Genomic DNA, 21,592 nt, shown 5'->3' on the forward strand with positions numbered 1-21,592 from the left:
CCATTACATACAAAATAAAAGATTTGAATGATGAAGAAATAAAAGGTAGCTTTTATGAACCTGAATTATTAAAAGCAAAACAGGATGTATTCAGAATTGATAAAGTGATCCGTAGAGATTATAAGAAGAAACAAGCTTTAGTTAAGTGGAAAGGATACAGTGATGACTTCAACAGTTGGATTCCAATCAAGGATTTGAAAGATATATAAACAATTTTTAATTTTATTTATGGAGTATATGTTAAGAGTGCCTTAAAATCAATTATCAAGTATTACACATGCAAATAAAAATATTAAGTATAATATTTTTATAAATCAGTATTTGATTACAAAAAATATTTTAGGACATACATTCATTTTAAAAAAACATTGAATTTATCAACAACTAATTTTTCATCTAATTGATTTTCATTATAAAAAAAGGTATCAATATTTATAATACTACAGCCGTTATCAAAAAGCATTTCGACAATATCTAAATTAAACAAATTTGATATTACGTAATTAGTATCTTTATAATTATCAAAATATGCTTCAATATAATCGGCCCATGGGTTAGCCCCGCCATCCATAACAATTACACTGTTTGGCTGATTAAATACCATGTGCTTGAAATTAAATTCATCTTCTAAGATTTTAGCAATTATTTTAATATCATTCGATCTATTATTTTTATCCGAGGTTAAACCGATTATAAATCTTTTATTATTCATATATATATTACAAAGAGATTTTATTTTTATATGTGTTTTTCCCTTAAACTCACTTTGGGGAAAATTTGGACAGAGAACCAACATGAATCAATGTAAATATGTAACTGATATAAATGATTTTTTTCAAATAGTTCTCAACGATACCATTGATAAAAGGAATAATTAAACGCACTAAGATGCAAGATTTTTAAAAAAGAGTATAAGAAGTTTTTTTTAAATATTGTCAAAAATAATCAAAGATTATTTTTATCATTTAATCAAGGTTTAGTTTATAGATTTGGCTTCAAGGTTTGGTTTCCATTTTTTGACCTTGGGTTGACCTAGGGTTGATTCTGAGATTTGATTTCAGTTTAGGTTTTTCACTTTGGCTTCAGATTTAGTTTTTCAGATTTAGTTTTTCAGATTTGGCTTCAGTTTTGGTTTCAGATTTGGCTTCAGTTTTTGGAATCCAGTGCTGATAGTAGTTATGTACTAAATCTCTAAGTCAAAAAATTTTTTGACTCAGAGTGTAGTACATTACTACTTACTAATTTGTTTTATTGAATCCCTTAAATGAAAAAGTGCTAGAAAACCTTAAAACTATTGTGAGCCTTCTTAACAAAATCTATGACTACGGATTAAGGACCTTTGCGCTAATTGTTTATGCGCATCCTTACTGCGCACGTAATTCATGTCGCAACGCCGTGCCACGTCATACATTGAGCACGCGCGGAGAAAAAATTCTAAGCACATATAGGGTGGGTTGCCGTTCCGCTAACTTCCCTTGCAATTTGCTCTCTTAAATGGTCGGTGACCCCTACTCTTTTCTTAATGGATCACTTTTGTTAATTAATATCTACGTTTTGCGAAAAAATGAAAAAATTCTATCGAGTGGAAGTTTGATTTTTTTGTCACACTGACGGTTTGAATTCTGCTTTTTGAACTTTTCTTTTTGCCGTACGATGGTTTCAAATTCCTTTATCCAGGGTTAAGCCTTGCAACTACTGACCGGAGCAAAAAAATTAAAGAAATCTATCGAGTAGAAAATTTTGGCGCGAACGTCCTTTATACAAGGGCTTCGAAGGTATCTCCTCGAACAAATGATTCTACTCTGGAGTTTGCTTTTTTGGTAACCTACTGTTAATTGGGAAGCTACTACTCTCCCCTAAACCCGTCAAAAATACACAGATTACAAAATAAAATAAATACAAACACACTGGGCAGGTGTAATGTAAGCTAAAATAAAGCAACAAAAAATACTACCTAACAACTTCCTCCATTCAATTCAAAACTAACTGGAGGATTCATTCTATTCCTTAATGTTAGGAAACCTTTGCATCGTCAAGGGAATGAAAACATGTTGTTATTCCTCTCCTACAGACATTGTTAGTTCGTCATTGTGCCACCCATACAGATAAAAAAAGCTCTTGTACGGCTTGCGTGCCTATGTTTTTAATAGGCTGTTCCAGAACTGTTTCCTGGAACTTACTTGGAAACTCCAAGTAATCTGCATGTTTACGTTTTCAATAACTAACAACTTTTGCGCATCTTTAACGACTCGCAAAAAAACCTATAACTACTGAGTCTATTAATTCTTGTTTAGAGTTCCACAATGTTTATTTTCTTAAACGTATCTTTATCAAAAATTGTGGGTTAACTGTTACGTGTTTCATTCTTCAGTCATGCAGTTATTAAACTTCAGATTAATACAAAATTGGGAAAGTAAACCTTTTTGATAAGCGTAGAGACCTGAACTGATTTTTGCATCCCTCCATATTCTGTGTTAAGCTCACTCATGGCTTTGTTTACTCTGGTCAGCATTGTCAGCAGGTCTTCTTTGTGAGAGTTGGCTCGTAAAACCTGCACCAAACAAAGAATAAACGAAGGGCCACGACTTGCGATTTCTAAAAACAACTTGTTGAATGAACGGTAGTAGTAGGCAATCAAACAATCCGGATCCAAGGGTGGTATTAGAGGCATCTCATAACGATGACGATCCCCATAAAAAGAAAGATGAAAATGCCTCACTCTGGGTTTGTAATACCCTTTGTCCTCATCTTCCGCTCTGCATACTTGCAATTGAAAGAAGAACAGTTTGGGTTTCTTTTTCAGCTGGGGGCACATGGCAGTTATGTTTCCAACGCTAATACGTCGACCGTCAATTCCTAGGATGTCGCTTTCATTTCCATGGCTCATAATAATGCAGATGAAGCTGTCGTGGTAATTTGCAACAGTAAATTTTCCTTAGTTCTAAGTAGTATTTTGAGGTGAATTAAAATAGTAGAAATAGCTAGTTCCCCTTCGAACTGGTCAAATGCTAAAAACTTATCTTGAAGGGGCGTGAATTAGATCTAATAAAGTTCTGGGTATGTAGGCAACGAATATTGAATTGTCCCTAAAAAGTTAGAGGTAAGCTTTACTTTAGCATACTGACGAAAAACGAATTTCTCCGATCCCTACATGAAGAATTATTACTTTTCAAAATAACACCCTTATCCCTGAACCTACCCTCCGCACTCAACGAGGGAATTTTATTTCCAAAACTTCTTTGCAGAATTTCAGTCTTGATAGCAACCACCAGGAGAAAATAAATGAGTGTGTGCACAGTGACAACTTTAAGCAGGGCGCGAGGGCTAAATTTCCGGCTTAAACAGTTCACCAAAACGTGAAGGGAGGACCTGGTGGCGTTTCTAGCCTCTCTATCAGAGTTGTGAAAACTAGAAATCAGAACAGTTTACTCACTTTGTGCCACAATTTGTTCCGTGTGGTTAAGAACAGCCAGCATTCCCTCACTCGTCAAATCGAAGTACTCCTCAACAGATTGAAAGCCAGCTTCTCTCACAAATATCCTGACGTATTCACGTTCGTAAAGTGCTTCATCTCGCGGCCGTGGGCTACTTTTAAAGTTCGCATTGTTTATAACTAAGACATATGGATTCCGTATTCCATCGTACGCTTGATCTTCCAGGTACACCGGAGGAGCAGCTAAAAAAATCAATAATAAATACGGAAATTAGATATCGATGTCAGGTTTTCAAGTCTTTTTTAGTTTCACTTATTTTTAATTTTTTTATTTCGTGGCTTGAATGTAAACTTGCATGTGGATGTTTCAACAAGCTACCTTAAGGTTACTATTGTAAGCGCGGCTATTAATTTTAGCGATGATAGCAAGTTGGGCAAAAACCACTAATTAAGTACTCGCTAAAATTTGTGTTGGTCAAATTAAAGCGTGTTAAATTAAGTCCCCTCCCCCTCCACCCCGCCACCATCGTGGAGGGCAAGACTGATTTTCCTGACGAGGACCCATTTTCTGACATTTTCAATTAACTGTTTTTCAGTCTGAAAATTATATCGTGCGTTCAGTTTCCAGCGACGCTGTTCTTTGACTGAACATTCATTTCAGTCTTAGCTATATGTCCTGTAAACTGGTTTCCAGGATATCGCTCATTTTTCCAACTTTCGGAAAATCGCCACTTTTAATAGTCGCTAAATCTTTCTGAAAATCATCGCTAAAATTAGTACATGTAGCCGCAAACAATAATAACCTTAAAACAGTTTGCTCACTTTTATAAATTTTTTTGACTACTGGGAGCGCAACAGTTACCATAAATACCATTGTCGAGGCCTTAAACGTGTAAAAGTTCCTTGTGAAATACAGTGACCCCAATTCGGACCGCTCGATCCGGATTCTAACCCATTTATACGTATATACGTAGGCCACTGCACTTCCCAACAATTTAAATATGGTTGAGTAATATTTACCGCTTGGTTCTTCAATTTCAAGTTCGGATACTGTAGTCCGTGTCCAAAAATCACTATCAGTTGTCTCTGTAGTCATACTGCGAGTATCTTGGCCTTCTAAAAACTTCTGAATAGAAGCAAATTTCCCTGGATCCATTCGTTGAGATATTTCCGGCTCGTCAGGCCTTTCTTCCATTTCTCCAGCTTCGTGTGCTTTGTAATATAGGACAGAATCAAAATTTATACATTTCAGATTCTCAGTGCCTTTAGTCAGGCACTTTACTCTCAGCTGTACTCTTCATATGCGAAGTTTATAACATAGAATGAAAGATGAGGTAAGGAAGGAAACATGAAAGGAATAAAAAACGAAAAAAATGCGTCCATCTATGAATTGTCAACTCGCAAGTCGGAACCTTGCACTACAAACCTACGGTGACATTTTTAGATTTCATGAAACCTCTGGCAGTAAAATAAAGTAGAACAATTAAATGAAGGAATAGTACTGAAACACAGGAGAAACATACAACTCCAAGGCTACACATTTGTTCTTCCTAAGAGAAGAACCAGTTGAAACAATAATACCTTTGACATACGCGCATCTAATCCAGGCCTTTAACACAGGAATTCGTACCTTTCTGTCTGTTCGTGTGCCTGAAGATGGCTGCCGTTTCCCCGCGACTACGTGCCTCCCATTCAGTCTTTGCACGATTAAACAACAGTGACATTTCCTCCTTTTGACTTAAATACACCGCTGAATCAGAGTTTCTTCGAATTCGTTTCTCATCGCCAAAGTTTGCAGCTTCTGAAAAAGAAGTAAAAACCAGTTATGAAAAACAAATATTATATTATTACAGACCAGACAAGCGAACGCGCGGGGTTCGCGATTTTAACCGAGTATGGTCGTTCCTCCCATACCGCGTAAAGTTGACAAATTGAGATTGAAAAAATGGACCAGTTGTGTTTTCTTTCCGCTTTTTTTTGCAGTATCCCTGGGAATTAGTTGTTATCGGTATTTAAATTTTCGACTTCTCAGGGCCTGATTACATGAGCCGGGCTGGCCCGGTTTGCCGAGATGACTTTCAGCCCGGTTTTAGCATGAATGATCAGAACACGAATGATCTTAATCACCTTTTTCCGGCAATTTGGTGGTTAATTTTTTGCTCTTATGCAGCTGGATGGGTTACGTTACCTCTACATCCTATTTAGAAGGAGTAGCATTGATTTTTTTCGTCGGATATTGTGCTCGTAAGAGAAATTTAATGCTGGCCCGCTTAGCCGGGCTGGCCCGGTTAACGCGATTACATGGAAAATTTTCAGCCCGGCTAGCCGAGATCCCGGCATCGCGATACCGAAATCTCGGCTAACCGGGCTGGCCCGGTTGTCATGTAATCGCGAAGTTGATTTTTGTTGCGTTTAACAGACGTGCCGAGATCTCGGCAAACTGAGCTAGCCCGGCTAACCGGGCCAGCCCGGCTCATGTTATCAGGCCCTCAACGTTAAATTTACAGCAAAATGAAAAGTTTGATCAGGGCACAGTGGAAATTGTCCCTTGTGCTTTTATAAGGGCAGGCGCGTAAGTTAAAAAAAATTTTATGTAAACAGTAACATGAAAGTAGCGACCATTCTGTCTAAGCTAAAAAGCTGCTCAATACGGGCAATGGACACTTCTTTTTTCGCTCAATTATCACATTTTTACATAAAGTTAACGTCGCCAATATCTATCTGTATCATTCTTACGCTGCACTACATGTTAACATAATCGGTGCAGACCTTTTTGAACGATTTAGCTTGGTTCAAGAGAATGTCAAGCGCTTTCCTTCAAACGTCAATAACAGATTATTAATTTTCTCGGCCAACGATGACATTCACAGTATTCCCTGGGCAAAATGTATGGCGAACAATGAATATTGCACGTTCTTACTCAGAATTTAGGTTCAATGTACCCAGAGTGTAATGGCGTAATGTGTATTTAGATGCTAAAAACGTTAACACTTCTTTTCTTTATTATATAAAAAAGAGCCTGAATGGGTAAAATGGGAACAGGGATTTGAACAAATTTTCACTGGGAAAAGGGGCTTTGGGTCTCTGGGACTGGGAAACGCAGACCAAAAAATGGAAATGGGACTGGGATTTGGAAAATCGTGAAAACAACAGGCTAGGAAATGGGATTTGGGCAAAATTTGGGCTGTAGGATGCGATATTATACTCCCCGCCTTCAGGACCCTCTATAAGGTAAACCTGACGTTGTTCGCATGGCCCACTCCGTAGTACGGGCACTTGCCATGGCTCGCTCAGTGTCCATGTTAACGGGGTTTGACTGTACTGTTAACACAACCTTGTTCGTTGCAAAGGAAGGGCCATGGGAACCGCTTTACGTTTTAACGGATCGTATACAAGTTGACAAAAAATGAGTAACCTTGAGCTTCCTCGATCAACTCGAGACAGGCTTTCTTGTATTCCTGTTCGTCGATGGTCACATTCACTTCCACTTCCTCACCACCGGCACGTTCTTTTACTTCGTCAGTGACAAAGAAATTGTACAGCCGAGTCTCCAGCGTCCCATCCTGGTATAGCTTCCACAAGGTAGTAAGAGCTGATAGAGTTTCAGCTCGAACTGTGAGGCACACGCAGCCTTCAGTTAGTTTAACCAGAGCCGCACCAGCAGGAAGAACGCAGGTATTAAAAGCGGTGATCAGCTGATCAAACTTGGACTCGCGTTTCAGTATCTCCCGGATAGAAACAACTAACATACCACTCGCAACCACTTTGATTACCATCTTTAGGTTCAGCGCTTTAGAAAAAGAACGGAATTTAATCAATGAAATGATGTTACAGCAGCGGGCTAAATAGATCACCTGGTCCTAAGAGAAAAGAGATTTAAGTCGTGCTCACACTTAATGCCCGGGCACTGGTACCTGAGCACCAGCAAAAAATAGCGTGTTCAGACACAGAAAACCAAAGTATCTAAGTACCCTTGAGTGCCCAAGGACAAGATCGAGACCTTGTACTCGGGCGTGGGTTACCGTGCCAGAATTCTGACGTGGGTACTTGAGAAATTAATATGTTCACATTAGTACCCAGCGAGAATTTCACCGTGCCCAGATCCTAGTATGAACACAGCCTTAAACGTCAGCGCCCTAATACAAGCTAATTACAAATGGCGCGTTAAATAGGTAAAGATAATTAAATATATAGGAATTTGCAGTGGCTATTAACAAAGTGGGTTCTTTTAATTGTTTCCCTGATAAACAAACCTTTTTTTATAATTATTGGTTAACGCCTGCAGTTGGGAAAGCCCAAAAGGTTACAAGCTACGAGAAAAACAACAACAATTTAAAAATGACTTACCTCCTTTCAACGTATTAACGAATGACTCTGCAGCAGCTGCTTGGGCTAAAATAAGACATAAAGGAAGTCAGAAAGCCGCTTATACAGTTGAAGCCCGTTATTTCGAACCGTTCGGGGAAACAAAAAATAGTTCGAAAAAGCGGGAGTTCGAAAAAGCCGATAATAAATGACTGAAGGGCGAATCCAAGGGAACTGGTTTTAGCTCGAAATAACGGGGAATTCGAAATAACCGAGTTCGAATAAGCGAGGTCTAACTGTAGTGGGAGTTCGAAATAGCCGATAATAAATGACTGAAGGGAAAATCCACGGGAAATTGGTTTTAGCTCGAAATAACGGGGAATTTGAAATAACCGAGTTGGAGTTAGCGTGGTCTAACTGTATGTATAAAGCGCCTCAGAAGAATCGTCCGCATCAGATGGCAGCAGCATATGACAAACAGGGAGGTGCTGGAGATGGCAGGAACAGACCCCAAAGTATAAGGGAGGAGGTAAGAAGGAAGGGATGGTGTTGGATTGGACATGTCCTAAGGAAAGAAGTGAACAACGACTGTGCTGTTGCCTTTGGTTGGAAGCCGGCGGGAGACGAGAAACTGAGGCAGACCCCAAACAACCTGGAGTCGCACTGTGGAGTAGGAGAGAGACAGACAAGGATGGAACCTACGCATAAGAGCAAGACACGCGGCACAACCGCCAGCAGTGAAGGGAAGATGCCCGGGCCTTGTGCGCCTCTTGGCGCGATGAGATTTAACTTTGTATCAAGTTTGATCTCTTGCTCTATACACTTTAAAACCAGTAATTGAAAGATAAATTTTGACTTAACACGGTTCGTCCGCCATTCTTCCTGTAAGAAACTTAACGTCGAGACATTACACCCCTAATGTTTTGAAGGTTATCTGTACATAATTAAAATTTAATGACCATACTGACACGATTTAATTGTGCACCCAGTTTCCGAAAAATATATAAACTGAATATTAATCCGGCGAGTTTGTCGGTCTCATAACAGTTATAAGGCACCGGATCATGCGATTGCTTCTTTGGCTAAAGAAAAACAAAAAAGAAAAAAATAAATAAATACCTTGCCTCCTTTCAATCTCGTCCTCATGGTTTTTACGTTCTTCAAACTTTTCCACTTCCTTGAGCAGATCGCTTTGCTCCATTTCAGTCAAAATTTCCTTCAAGATACCGAGACGGTCAATTCCTAAATTGTTCTGGTTTTCCAGTTCTTTGAACAAGGAGCGAACATCCTGAATTTGGCCATCACTTTCTTCAGGTAACCGTCCTCTGCACACTGCGATGAGTCGTCTGCGGTCCTCATCATTGAGCTTGTCGAGGGCATTAATAATCTGATCAAGCAGGCCGCGATATTCTTTTCTTTTACTCTCGAACTTCTTAACTTGTGCAAAAAGAGGCCATTCTCTGACACCCTTCAATAGGTCTTTCATAACCTCCAGACGATCATTTCCAAGATGATTTTGTTCTTCCAGTTTTTTGAACAACGACAGCACATTCGGGATGTTGTTTTCGCTGCCAGGCGCCAGCTTCCCTCTGCACATAAACAGTAATCGATTGAGTACGTTCAGCTCGTCGAGTCTCTGACTTATTTTAAAGAGTAAATTGTTGTACTCTATGGCAGACATCTTGACAGCGAATTTAACGTATCTTTTCCGTTACTATGATCTCTTTATCATGCTAAAGTTTTCAATGTTCCATTCCAACATGGAGGCGAATGAGGGCGATGTTCGTTTTGTTTATTACAAGTCACACAACTGCAAGTGATTTGTTAATTTCACGAAATTGTGGTCACGCGTTCCGGGTCTTTTTAGTCAGGGAGGGGTGGAAGGGGGCTACTCGTATAAGCTGAACAGGTATGTGCGTCCCCAAAGGGCTTTGTTTCTTGGGCCTCTTTGGTCATAAATTGGGTTTAGGATAAAAAAAAAAAAAACAAAGAATAAAAAAACGCAATTTGAACACAAGGTCAAGCGGCTGTTTCTTTTCTTTCGCTTGTTTTCACTTCTCGCTTGGATCATGGAGCAGAGGGGCTGCTCATAGTATAGAAAAGAAACAGACCAGTATAGGCTCTGGGATCGAGTTTGTACGGTGACCCAACAGTACAAAAATAATTTCTTACGGTGAGGGAAGGGGGAGGGTGTAACAAGTTTTAGGCACTTCCTTGGTAGTCATTAAGCCTATGAGATAACTTTGTTTTCAGTTGAGTGAGTTGTTTTCTCTCCGTTGAGCGAAAGCGTTCATGCGCCTCATAATAATGGTAAATGCCGGCTAAAACTTGTTTAAAAAAGGGTTGAATTGTGACGAAAGTATCAGTACAAGGCGAATCAATCGAAAGGTGTGCTGTCTACGGATGACTCCGGAGGTCTCAATAAAGCAGTAGACAAACTGGTAAACAGTAACTACACATGATTCCAGATTCTAGTTGAAAAAGGTCGATTTGTGAATTGAAGGAAACCAGAAACTGCAACAGGAAAGCCTCTAGCACCGAGTCTTACTTAGCGGGAAATTATGGACCATTCAAATAGTAATATCGCTTTTTTTATTGTTAATAGCACAGTTTCACAAATTTTACTTAAACTTTTACTTTCTCTACCAAATGACAATAGACCATTTTACAGTTGTCTGCTTAGTGACCTTGCCTTTGAATGGAATTACATGGCCTTTGAATGGCATTTACATTATAAAGCAGGGAGGTTTATATCAATGCAAGGTCACCCTCAGCCTCACTACCATTCAAAGCCTAGGTCAATTGGCTGGCAACTGTAAAATGAACTATTACGTGTTGCATTTTCTCATTACCATAGAAATGTAGAACCTAGAAACTTACAAATCATGACTAAAATTTGCACTATGTGTGCAAGTGTTGTAGATTTTCTCCAGAGGAAGTTTTCATTTGGGATTGAATGCTCTCTTTACTATTCAGGCAAAGGATAGCTCTGATAGACATAGCAGAACTAAATGCATCTGGAATATCACAAAATGACGTATAAGTATGTAAATACAACTGTAATTGATTAATGAGGTGTAATTACATGCGTGCTTGCCTTCGAGCAGACTGATTGTAAATCACTGGTCTTTATTAACAATCCGAAGGCTTGACAACTTTCCACCAGTTGGTAGGATAGAGGAATTTCAACATTTCGTTTCCATTTCTTGGCACCGAAATGTTAAAAAACCCAAATCGAGTTTTAGGCAATGGCTGTTCAACAAGCTTTGCTGGAAACGAATGAAAAGTATTGTAATGAAAGTATAACAGCCACGATGCCCAGCCTGGTCTCTTCATCCACTTCCCACATCTATTAAAAATCATCAGATCTACAGAAAACTCAGAGTTTCCATCCTGAACCTTAATGAGGCCATCTCGAGACCACTTATCAATTATTTCTTTCGCGCCAATAGATTTGAGCTTTTCAAAAAGCTTAGTTTTGCTGAGTGACTTTAATCTGCCATCCCCGTCCAAACCAATGTCTGCGTCGTCATCCCACGAAAGAGGGGCGTGTCCACGTTGGGCTCCTAGGAGTGAGCCATACATGAGCCAATGCTCTATCTCCAGCTCGTCCAAGAGCCGGTGAATTTTGTAAGAGAAATTAAGGAGCTGACCCATTTGCGACTGGGTGAGGTTCCTGCATGGCATGACTGGATGTAAGGGATGGTTACCAGTGTATCGAGCAAGGTTCTGTGTGGTAATTAAGTAGTAGATGGTCATCAGCACTGTCAGCAGGTTTAGTAGAATAATTAGATGTACAATTTTGCGAATGGTGCAGGTGTTTGGAGAGATCCTTCGTGGACAGAAAGATATCTTCATGATGAAGTCTCTGGACCTATTTCAAAACAAAAGGATTACATTAACAGCTCGTGCGATCCTGGAGTTTGGAAAACATAACAGCTCCCTCTAGGTCTTATGAGGGACTGTGTCACGGCTGAGTTAAGTTTATTTAATTAAGTTTCGCCAAATACTTAATGCTTGCGAAGAAATTACTTCTATGAATCTAAATACAAAACCATAGCTTCATTGCAATCGAATATGTCTCCCGGGCGTTATAAATTGAAGTCACAATCAAAAGAGATTAACTTTGAAAACTGTTTAGCATAACGGTATTTCAGAAACCTGTTTCGCAATCCATTTCAATCTTCTTCAACGAATTTCTTGGTCATTTCCCATGCCCGGCTAAATTTGGCTTAAATCCGTGACACAGTTCCTTAAATTGGATCACCGGGCAAAAATGAAATCAAGAGACTTTTAAGGTGCAGTACTCTTAAAAGAGAACTAGAGACCACAGGGACAACAAGACGTTATATTTCCCAGATCAGTAAAGTCTATATATAGATTTAAACAAACTGAACTGATTAAACCCAACTCTTCCAGCTCGTTTCTTAGATCCGACTGTGGAACACGATTGTTTAAATAAGCAATGAGAACCCTCCCTAGTTAATTTGTAAATCCAAGTTCAAAATCCAAAACGCCAGTTAATTATTTCGAATTGATCTCATGCAGCAGTGTTAAAGGCCTAAGCAAGCAGCATGAGCTCTCTCTATCAGCTTTGGCATTTGTCATGTTAAAAAAGGAAGAATTAAGAGCTGTTGTTTATTTTGTGTTTTTTTTTTTCGTCTGTTCGATGTTGTTTGAGAGGGCTGGCTGACAAATCATCTGATATATGTTATGGAGCAAACCAACCCGTAAGGGTGCCAATCTTGGTCAATCAGGTTGTCCAATTTATTTGAATTTTTGACACCAAACTTGTCTTCAAAAGATCTGCATTTTGAAAGTATAAAATTGCACCTCCCCCTATTTGTGACATGATTGACCACCCTTATAACTTTTGCAACTTTTTTGCCAAACACATAGGTGATATGCAACATTACTGAAATTAACCAGTAAACTGAGATCTGCACAATAACATATAGTTTAGGGGTATACCTACTATGTACGGAGAGAAACATTTTTTTAATCTTTTTCCTTTTACATTTTAACCTATTTTTTTTCAAAGCTATAACTTTCTTTTTTTTGTTTAAGTGTTAATGAAATTTTTCGGATCAACACCTTTCAAATGATGCATCATATATGAATAACAGGTTTATATTTTTTAATTTACAAAAGAAGACCATTCGCCTTAGGGGGTAAAGGGTTAAAGGGCCGGCAGGAAAAGTGGTTCAAAATGTAGGCTTTCAATACTTTCAGTGCTGTTGTCATAATTGCCTCAATAGTTTTCCCAGAATTGTAGCTTCCCGGTCACTTTATGTCAGTGGTTGAGCGTTTGTGAGGTTCAAACTACCTACAAACTTCAAAGATTTGTTTTGTTGCCGAAGCGAGAATATATGGAAAGAAAGATTGGTACAGTATATGTTGATTGAAATATCATATGTGGTAAAAAAATATAAGCAGAAAGATGTTCTTATCTTAGTTAAAGGGCCTAGTTCCCCGATGTAGGTAGGTTCGACTCCTGTGTTGGGAGTGGCTTGCATATGTTACAGATAAAGTAACCATATTTCTCATATTATCCTTAACAAGGTTGACATATATACCATCCTTTCCTTCCACAGTTATTGGTTTCGTGACGATTACTTTGGCAATATATTCTTTAACATTATCGAGAAATATAATCCCTGTTTCTGACATTTAACATTATCAACCAATTTTTTATATTGGATAAACATAATAGTAATAAAACCTCTGGTCCCTTCTTCTTATCATGCAGTCAATTCTAACTGGGTGTCCATGTCCACCATTAAAGGGAACCGGTTAATCTATTTCATAAATTACAAAAAAAGTCTTAGGTTAGAAATGTACAGTAGAGATAGTTCCAAAAGGGTAAAGAAAAACAAAAACAAAAAAGGTACTCTTTCTTTAATTTGTGAACAGTAGGCAAACCCCTAACTTATAAATTATGGGCAGCCTTCAGTACTATGATCAATGTCAGCTTTGTTGCATATCAGATACTCACCAAGAAAAAAAGTTAAAAGAATAATTTATAGGGATGATCAATCAAGTCACATATAGCTAGGAAAGAACAATTTTATTCTTTCAAATAGCAAAAATTGATACCAAAAATTGAAATGAGTTGGCCTTATAGTGATTTAACTTGGCATAATGTGCCAGATAATCTCAGAGCTTCAAGACTGTTAATCAAAGCAAATTTGGTTCACTAAAAATTGAAAAGCTTAGTGGAATAAATATGATCTAACAAGTGATTTGGCATAGAAAAAAAATGTGATAAAGGATAATCAGATTGTAGTAAAAGTGTGAATTTTGATATTATGTGCTAATGATTCCAATGTCGTTTGTTCCAACTAGGACAAAGAAAAAGCTTAATGACATTGTGCAAAATTGACTGATAAAAGTAAGAAATCTTGTAAGAAAGTTACTACTTAATGTAAACAGAACCAATTTTTTTGTTTTGAGATAATTTAAAGAAAGTTAAAAATTGTATAGCCAAAAACAAAGCTGATAGAAAATTGAGAACTATCACGGAGAACTCGATTTGAGCCGTAACTTTAAAACAAAAACGATAGGAATAATAAGGAATGAAAGCTAATTTGTTTCACTAAATTGTCTAGAAATGTTTTATTATGGTCTGATACACCGGCTTCCGTCTGTATATTTTGATAACAAGTCTGATAACTTGTAATTGTTCAAGCACAGAAGATAATTGTGGACTTACGACATTCTCCCCATTAAATAGAAGCTCTGATCCAATTTTAAAGTAATGCAATGTTAGAATTCATAATTGAAAAAACTGTTAACTAATACTTTTTACGGCGCAGATATGATCCATATACTTTTTGATAACTGGATACGATTCATCCATTATTATCTGACAAACTTCGTAAGTTCATGTCAGAACAAATGTTATATACCGTATACTTTTTATTGTTTACCATGTTTTGCAAATACAACAAAGTACAGCCTTCTAATACGCATGAAGTTCAAGAAGAGTAAAGGAAATATAACTTTTTGTTCACTAAATCACTGTTGCTGTTTCTGTTTTAGTAGAATTGATGTGACAGTGGTTATCACAGTTTCACGTTTATATTTTAATAAAACGTTTAAGACGTTTTATGGGGTATCCGTGAATGATGTTACCTGAGAGAAAATCTTGGATATACTGAAGATTTAAAATTGTAACTTTACAGGGAGTCTTGCACGAGTAGGAGAGAAGCGTGAAAAGTGGTTCCAGAAACTTCCTGACATAATATAAACAATAAAAACTAACAAAATGAAACAGTAAGCAATAAAGATCAGCGCATCGTATTTCACGTCCTTAACTAATTCAAACCAATGAGGTTATATAGCGAAACATAGGTATACTAACGAGACTTACAAGCAAGATGAGAGACAAAATTACTACGACTTGGCCATTGAATGCTTAAGACGGAATACGTCAAGACATCGAGTAATATATATAAATCTAAGTTGGACAAAAATCGAGTACCAGAACAATTTAAATCATATTGCGTTATTTTCTACCCTTTTTAAAAGCTAAAGATGTAAGTAATTATTCGCGATTACACCAACAACAAGTTTTTATCAGAGCCTGAGAAAACCAATTTCAAACTTCACAAGAACCATGTAAAACAAAGGTAAAACTTCACGCGTAGTTATTCTGTAAAAGCGTCTTTTATGTGCTTCAAGTGGAATTCAGTGGAACTTCGAGATTTGTTTACGATGTTTGATGTTGTTATAAATGATTTCTTTTGATAGGGTATTTGAAACAGTAACACAGAAGTTTGCAATAAGATGTAAACAATTTTGGTACATAATTTTGTCCAATTAATACTTCAAGTCCTGGCGGATAACGTCTTAATCTGTTTACTATATTATGTAGCTTAATATGAACGTAGCTATACATGACAGTAACGTGACAGGAATTCAAATATATAGCAAGCACAAATTGGATAAAATGGCGTACGTGACAAATGTCGCGGAGTCTGCATGCAGTTCCTTGTTGTGGATTACCATAAATGCTTTTCGCTTTGTGGAACACTGGCAAAGGTCACATATTCCTTTGTGCAACTCATGTTTTGATTTTAACAACTTATTCCGAGTAAATGAGCTAAAATGAACAGAAGATAAGATGTGAATTTATGAGACTTCTCAATAATCAAACAACATTGGAAATCTTTTACTATAGGTAGTTTGTAGTCGACGTTTCGAGTTTCGATACGTTGTCCGCCGATCCAAGTTATAATTTTCACCACAGCAGCAGTTAAAAATTGAAATCTAAAAATCTTGATATTCATTCGATAGCAATTGAGTTTGCCTCAAAATACGTAATCAAAGTCTTCGCGAGAAATGGCACGACGTTTGGCAATTTTGCATGATGTCATTAACATGCCCGGAAAAAAACGTGCACTCATTATAAACTATTATAATCTGAATAGATACACGAAAAGCCATAACTTACTCACCAACAGGAATCGTGACAACTTAAATTCACTTGCTCGTTTTCAACCAGCGAGAAAAAAATCGAATGGTCCTTAACAGTAGCTGACTATTCATTTGCTAACCTTTCTAAGTATAGTCGTTGGGAATATTCCTCAGCACAGCCACTCAAGGCGAGACACAAGCCCCTGGCAACTGCATGCGTCACTACTCACGCAAAATAAATGCATATTGTACTGTTAAAACAAGTGTACTCCTTCAGCTGTGCGTTTTTAATGTTTCACATCTCAGTTGCGCAGCTCAAATAGTCTTAATTACATTGAGTGAAAAGCCAATCATTTTAGGATACACACTGCGGTTTTCGTCGTCAATGACGTCATTGTATAAGCTTCAAAATATCTAAAGAAAAAAAAATCCGGTTGGTGCTCTACTGTTTAACACCGGCTCATTTTGGATGTGCTAGAAATCAAGCAGTCCGATATCAAATTTTCTACACGGAAACATCGTTTTCCGGGTTTAGTGCAAAGCCAAGTTAAAGATTGATGGTTGAAATTATTTGAACGTGACTGCGCTTCGTGGTATATGCAGTCGAGTATGCAGACTGTGAATATGTCAAAAATCAAATTTTAATGACATCATTTGATATTGAACTCCACTTTCTTTTGGATACAAACTCTGTGTTTCGCGCCATTACACATGATCCACTAAGACTAATGCGTATACTAGTTGACCCTAGAACTTGTCTGTTTTCTAAGAATAGAACTGATAACATAATGCAAATACGAATAACAATTGATTAATATTCAAGTTTCTGACTTTTAGTTGTGCTCAATTCAGATCGACAAAGATTGCTTCACTTGCTGAAAAAGGTGTCGAACACAGTTTGAAATGATTAATCTAACTGAAGTTTTCAACAAAATCCCTCGGGATACCTCGGATATTCTGCCTGGGACACCCGTAGGTCCTAGGCGTTTAAATCAGCTGATATTTCCCTCAGATTAATTAGAATATATAATTTTTGAGTCTAATGCTTGCGTGCGCTTTGCGCATGCGCATTAGACTCTTTGTTATATGAAAAAAGCTGTTAGCAATCCCAAGGGAATGGTTCGGGATCGATAATCGTTCGCTGTAATGTAGAAAACAATGATCAGCTGCAAGAACGGACTCCGTACGGACACGCACGATTAGTTTCAATTAAAAACAGCCAATCAGCGACACGTGTTCCCACGCATAATTAAAAGTTCTTTCTCAAGTCACGATTATTCAACACTTGAACAGGACGAAATAATTTTCCAGTTAAGACATTTGTAAGCTTTTTGTGAAAATAAATCTTCGTTTTCAGTTCAGTTAAGCACTTGTGTTTTCGTCTTGCTTAAAAAGCAAGACGTCTTTGAGAAAAAATATTTCGACGGCGACTCGCGTTTATTTACACAATGCGACCAAATATTTATTTTATTTTAAAAAATAGAAAACTTTACCTCGCTTTTTGTATTTAAGTCATTCGAATTTTGACCAATTTTTTCTTTACAGTGCAAACAAAAACCTTCAAAAATAAAAGATGTACATGGATAAATGTAAATCAAGTTACGCGACTAAATCAAAATGCGTTTGTTTGGCCGCTTTGCAGTATTACACTGTCCCGGCCTTTGCCATACACTGAAATCGAATTTCATGCTTTTACGACTCTCAGAGATCTTAAGTTCTTCTTACAGCTAGAAAAATCATAAAATGGTTACATTGATATGGAAGTGATGATTCGCGAAATTTGTACATCATGATAAACAGTCTTCGCTCCTGTGTATGGTAGCTCGATAATAATTGCCTAGTTTCCAGCGTTCAAAAGGTCATCATTATATTGACGTGAGCATTTACACCCGTTTTTAGGAAAATCTGTCACTAAGTGCTTACAGTACAATGGAGTAACAGTCACTATTTCAAGTGCTTTTATTGCAAAATCTGTTTCAAGAGTCATCATCAAAATGGTGAAAAATCTGAAAGAAAACGATGTGAAGTTCTTCAACCCTTGTTGTAATGAACATGCTTTTTGTAAATCGTCACGCAATCTTGTCCAAATGTTTAATCGTTTCTGCTTTTACGGACAATACGGAAGAAGTAACATCAACTCCTGTTCATACTTTAAATTTTGTGAAGCATATAACATTTATGACTATTTCGTTTTCATCCATAATCATCCACGATGCCCCTAGCTTGCTATAAGCATTTTAAATTAAACTCCCGAACACAAACCTCTAACCAATTTTAACCGGCTTACGAACACCGCGCAATCTGTATCACTATGCCATACGGCATTAGACTCATGTCACCCTTGGTGACCTATTTTTAATTATGTAACTGTTGCTTGTACATTACCTTAGTAACTGGATTTTCCATTTAAAACAGTTTTTCTTTAATGCTCACGCCATCGATTCGTGATCATCGTGTGATTTCAGCCGGCCAATCACATGTTAGGCTTGTTTACATCCAAAAACCGGAAACTCAGGCCGGAGGATCAAGGTTCATTTCTCAATCATCTGCGACCGAGACAATGGCTTAAAATTCAAATTACTAAAGGGCAAAAATTTGGAGTCCTCTTCTTAATCTGTTTTCCGATCTAAGCATTAATAGTAAAATCTTAGCCACTTTCGAAAGTTAATAGAGTTGGTTTAGAAGACGCAGCAAGCAAAATAATACTAAAATGTACCGGCTGATGGCAATATTGTTGCCCTAAACTAACATGTTTGCATTTAGCGACAGCCATAGGTCACAAAATCCAAGCTTTGTTGAAGTTCCTTCAATTAAAAAATGGTTACGCCTAAGCATTGCACTTCCATACTGAATTTCGAATTTCGAAATTTCAATTAACAGACTGAAAGAAGTCAACAAACTATCAGTCTGTTGTTTATAAGTTCAAACGACGTGAATGTGCGGTGAAAAGTAAAATGCAAATCAACTCGTGCGTGAGGTAATGGAGCGGTTTTTCCAATTGAGTGTGGTTAAACAAAACTCTTACCAGTCACATAGGACACAGACAATCTAGTGAACCAATCAAAACTCGAAGCAAATACACATCGAAGCGCGGGAAAACGTGTATGAGTGAGTCAAGATTGGACGAGAAAGTGGCGCGAGTTTCTTTAAACCAATCACAAAGCGTAGTAATGCAAAACCAAAGCAAACGCGAATCACTTTCGATACTCAAAAATCGCTCAACGTGCATCAATTTTTGTTCCTTACGGTTGTCTTAAACGCGTGACGTAACGCAATATACTCCAGGCTATAACTGCTGAAAAGGTGGATAACGCTATCCACTGGATAAGCTAGTCACTACCCAGTGGATGAAGCACTTGTTGTTTGTTGCCCACCCAGTGGATGGTAATTTGTCCGGTGGGTAATGTTATCCGTCCTTTGTACAACCAGACCCAGGTTCAAGTTCTTCATAACTTCGAAACACTGTGCGAAAATTAAGTAACTGAAAGAAACTTACGCCTAACATAGGTTACTACAGACAGAAATTTTCAGTTATCTTGGTTATATATTGTACATAACAAACAGATTCCGATTTGTCGTTACCCTCTGATTTTCAGACGCCCAAAATAATGCTTTTGAACTTGAGGTTTATTTATTTTATTTTCTTGTTTAAGTTTAGCTAATTTAACTAACATCAAGTTGGTCCTAGTTGGCTTGCCCCTGTCTCGATTAGTATGTTAATGTACCTTCGTCTGGCAAGCATAATATTTACTTTTTTGTATGCATATATTTATTTAAATTTCTTGTGTGGAACGATTTTCGGAGAGCGCTCAACTTTTTAGGAGCGGTACTAAATTATTTAAAAAGGTTCCAGGCTTCAATAAATCGATGGAATACTATTGAAGCCTGGAACCTTTTTAAATAATTTAGTACCGCTCCTAAAAAGTTGAGCGCTCTCCGAAAATCGTTCCACACAAGAAATTTGAAGTTGTAGCAATAAATCGATGGAATACTATTGAAGCCTGGAACCTTTTTAAATAATTCATATATTTATTTATATATTTATTTATTTATTTATTTATTTATTTATGTTTAGTATTGGTTGTTGAAGGTTTGTAAGAACATCAGTGACCTACTCGAATTTGTCTCGTTTTAGGTCAGCTGCGATATGCTCGAAACGTTAGGAGAAAACACCCATTGGTGTCAACACTGTAACTGAACTATGTAAAAGTCTAGTGATATCAAAACGAATTGATATTTCAAAAGAGCAAATAAAACAAGTATAATTTTACATGATAATAATTTTTAAACATCAGTGCCTCCTTGTATGTCTAAAATGTCAGGGGAATGATGCGTAACGGCCGCAACTTTGCGAAGGTCGCACGCTATTCCACCTTAAACGCTATTCATTGATAATTGCTCTAGATTAACATTTCGAAGGTTTGACAACTTTCCACCAGTCAGTAGGGTAGAGGTACTTCAACATTTCGTTTCCATTTCTTGGCACAGAAATGTTGAAAAATCCAAATCGAGTTTTAGGTAATGGCTGTTCAATAAGCTTCGCTGGAAACGTGTGAAAAGTATTGTAATGTAGGTAAAACAGCCATGATGCCCAGCCTGGTCTCTTCATCCACTTTCCTGATCTATGGAAAATCATCAGATCCACGGAAAATTCAGAGTTTGCATCCTGAACCTTGATGAGGCCATCTTGAGACCACTTATCAATTACTTCTTTGGCGCCAATTGTTTTGAGCTTTTCAAACAGCTTAGTTTTGCTTAGTGTTATTAATCTGCCATCCCCGTCCAAACCAATGTCAGCGTCGTCGTCCCACGCAAGAGGGGCATGTCCACGATAGGCTCCCAGGAGTGAGCCATACATGAGCCAATGATCCAGCTTCAGCTCGTCCAAGAGCCGATGAACTTTGTAACAGAAATTAAGGAGCTGACCCATTTGCTGCTGAGTGAGGTTTCTGCATTGCGTGGCTGGTAGTAAAAGATGATTACCAGTGTATCGAGCGAAGTTTTTCCTGCTAGTTAAGTAGTAGATAGTCATCAAGACTATAACGATGTTAAGCAGAATAACTGTATGAAGAACTTTGCGAAAGGAGCAGGTGTTTGGTGAAATCGTTCGTGGACAATAATATTTCTTCATGAGGTCCCTAATTTAAAGAACAAAAACAAAGATTACATTAACATTTAGCGTGACTCTGGAATTAGTCTTGTGTCATTGTCTCGCTAAAATCTTCATCATATTCTTATTAAACTTAACATACAGCAGAACTTCCTTCCCCAGTCACTGGTTGTCAGGCAATAACGCTTCATTTGCAATAGACATTCTTTCACAGTATCGAGAAATGGAATACGTGTCTCTGCAATGTACAAATGTTTCACGTTGAAGAAACACAGCTGTAGTAATACCTTAAATAGTTTAACCCTGAAAGCCCTGAGACGAATGGA

At 37.6% G+C, this 21,592-nt stretch overlaps 3 protein-coding genes across 7 annotated transcripts; all 3 read right to left on the minus strand.

Moving 5' to 3' along the window:
- Positions 1 to 2,808: 2,808 nt before the first annotated feature.
- Positions 2,809 to 9,511, minus strand: LOC144645681 (uncharacterized). Its single transcript, XM_078505236.1, has 7 exons — positions 8,858 to 9,511; positions 7,781 to 7,825; positions 6,849 to 7,223; positions 5,064 to 5,234; positions 4,454 to 4,645; positions 3,434 to 3,676; positions 2,809 to 2,903 (listed from the first exon to the last, which is right to left on the minus strand). The coding sequence occupies exons 1-7, from the start codon at positions 9,417 to 9,419 to the stop codon at positions 2,884 to 2,886; spliced, it is 1,608 nt and encodes a 535-aa protein (XP_078361362.1). The 5' UTR covers positions 9,420 to 9,511; the 3' UTR covers positions 2,809 to 2,883.
- Positions 9,512 to 10,831: 1,320 nt separating this feature from the next.
- On the minus strand, positions 10,832 to 18,611 carry LOC144646997 (uncharacterized). 5 transcript variants are annotated; one of them, XM_078506728.1, is made up of 3 exons: positions 16,297 to 16,834; positions 15,699 to 15,842; positions 10,832 to 11,612 (listed from the first exon to the last, which is right to left on the minus strand). In XM_078506728.1, exons 2-3 carry the CDS (start codon positions 15,746 to 15,748, stop codon positions 10,871 to 10,873), a joined length of 792 nt encoding a protein of 263 aa, XP_078362854.1. In that variant the 5' UTR covers positions 15,749 to 15,842; positions 16,297 to 16,834; the 3' UTR covers positions 10,832 to 10,870. The 5 variants fall into 5 exon arrangements, with proteins under 5 accessions (XP_078362854.1, XP_078362855.1, XP_078362858.1 ...); XM_078506729.1 differs by lacking the exon at positions 15,699 to 15,842 and adding an exon at positions 13,461 to 13,536 and having other exon boundaries at positions 16,198 to 16,310; XM_078506732.1 differs by lacking the exons at positions 15,699 to 15,842; positions 16,297 to 16,834 and adding an exon at positions 18,542 to 18,611.
- A 1,616-nt stretch (positions 18,612 to 20,227) lies between these two features.
- Positions 20,228 to 21,287, minus strand: LOC144645682 (uncharacterized). The gene has a single exon (XM_078505237.1). The coding sequence runs from the start codon at positions 21,285 to 21,287 to the stop codon at positions 20,562 to 20,564; it is 726 nt and encodes a 241-aa protein (XP_078361363.1). The 3' UTR covers positions 20,228 to 20,561.
- Between the last annotated feature and the right edge of the window lie 305 nt (positions 21,288 to 21,592).

The sequence above is a fragment of the Oculina patagonica genome, chromosome 3 (assembly GCF_052425735.1).
Source record: "Oculina patagonica isolate OP01 chromosome 3, crgOcupat, whole genome shotgun sequence".
NCBI lineage: Eukaryota > Metazoa > Cnidaria > Anthozoa > Scleractinia > Oculinidae > Oculina > Oculina patagonica.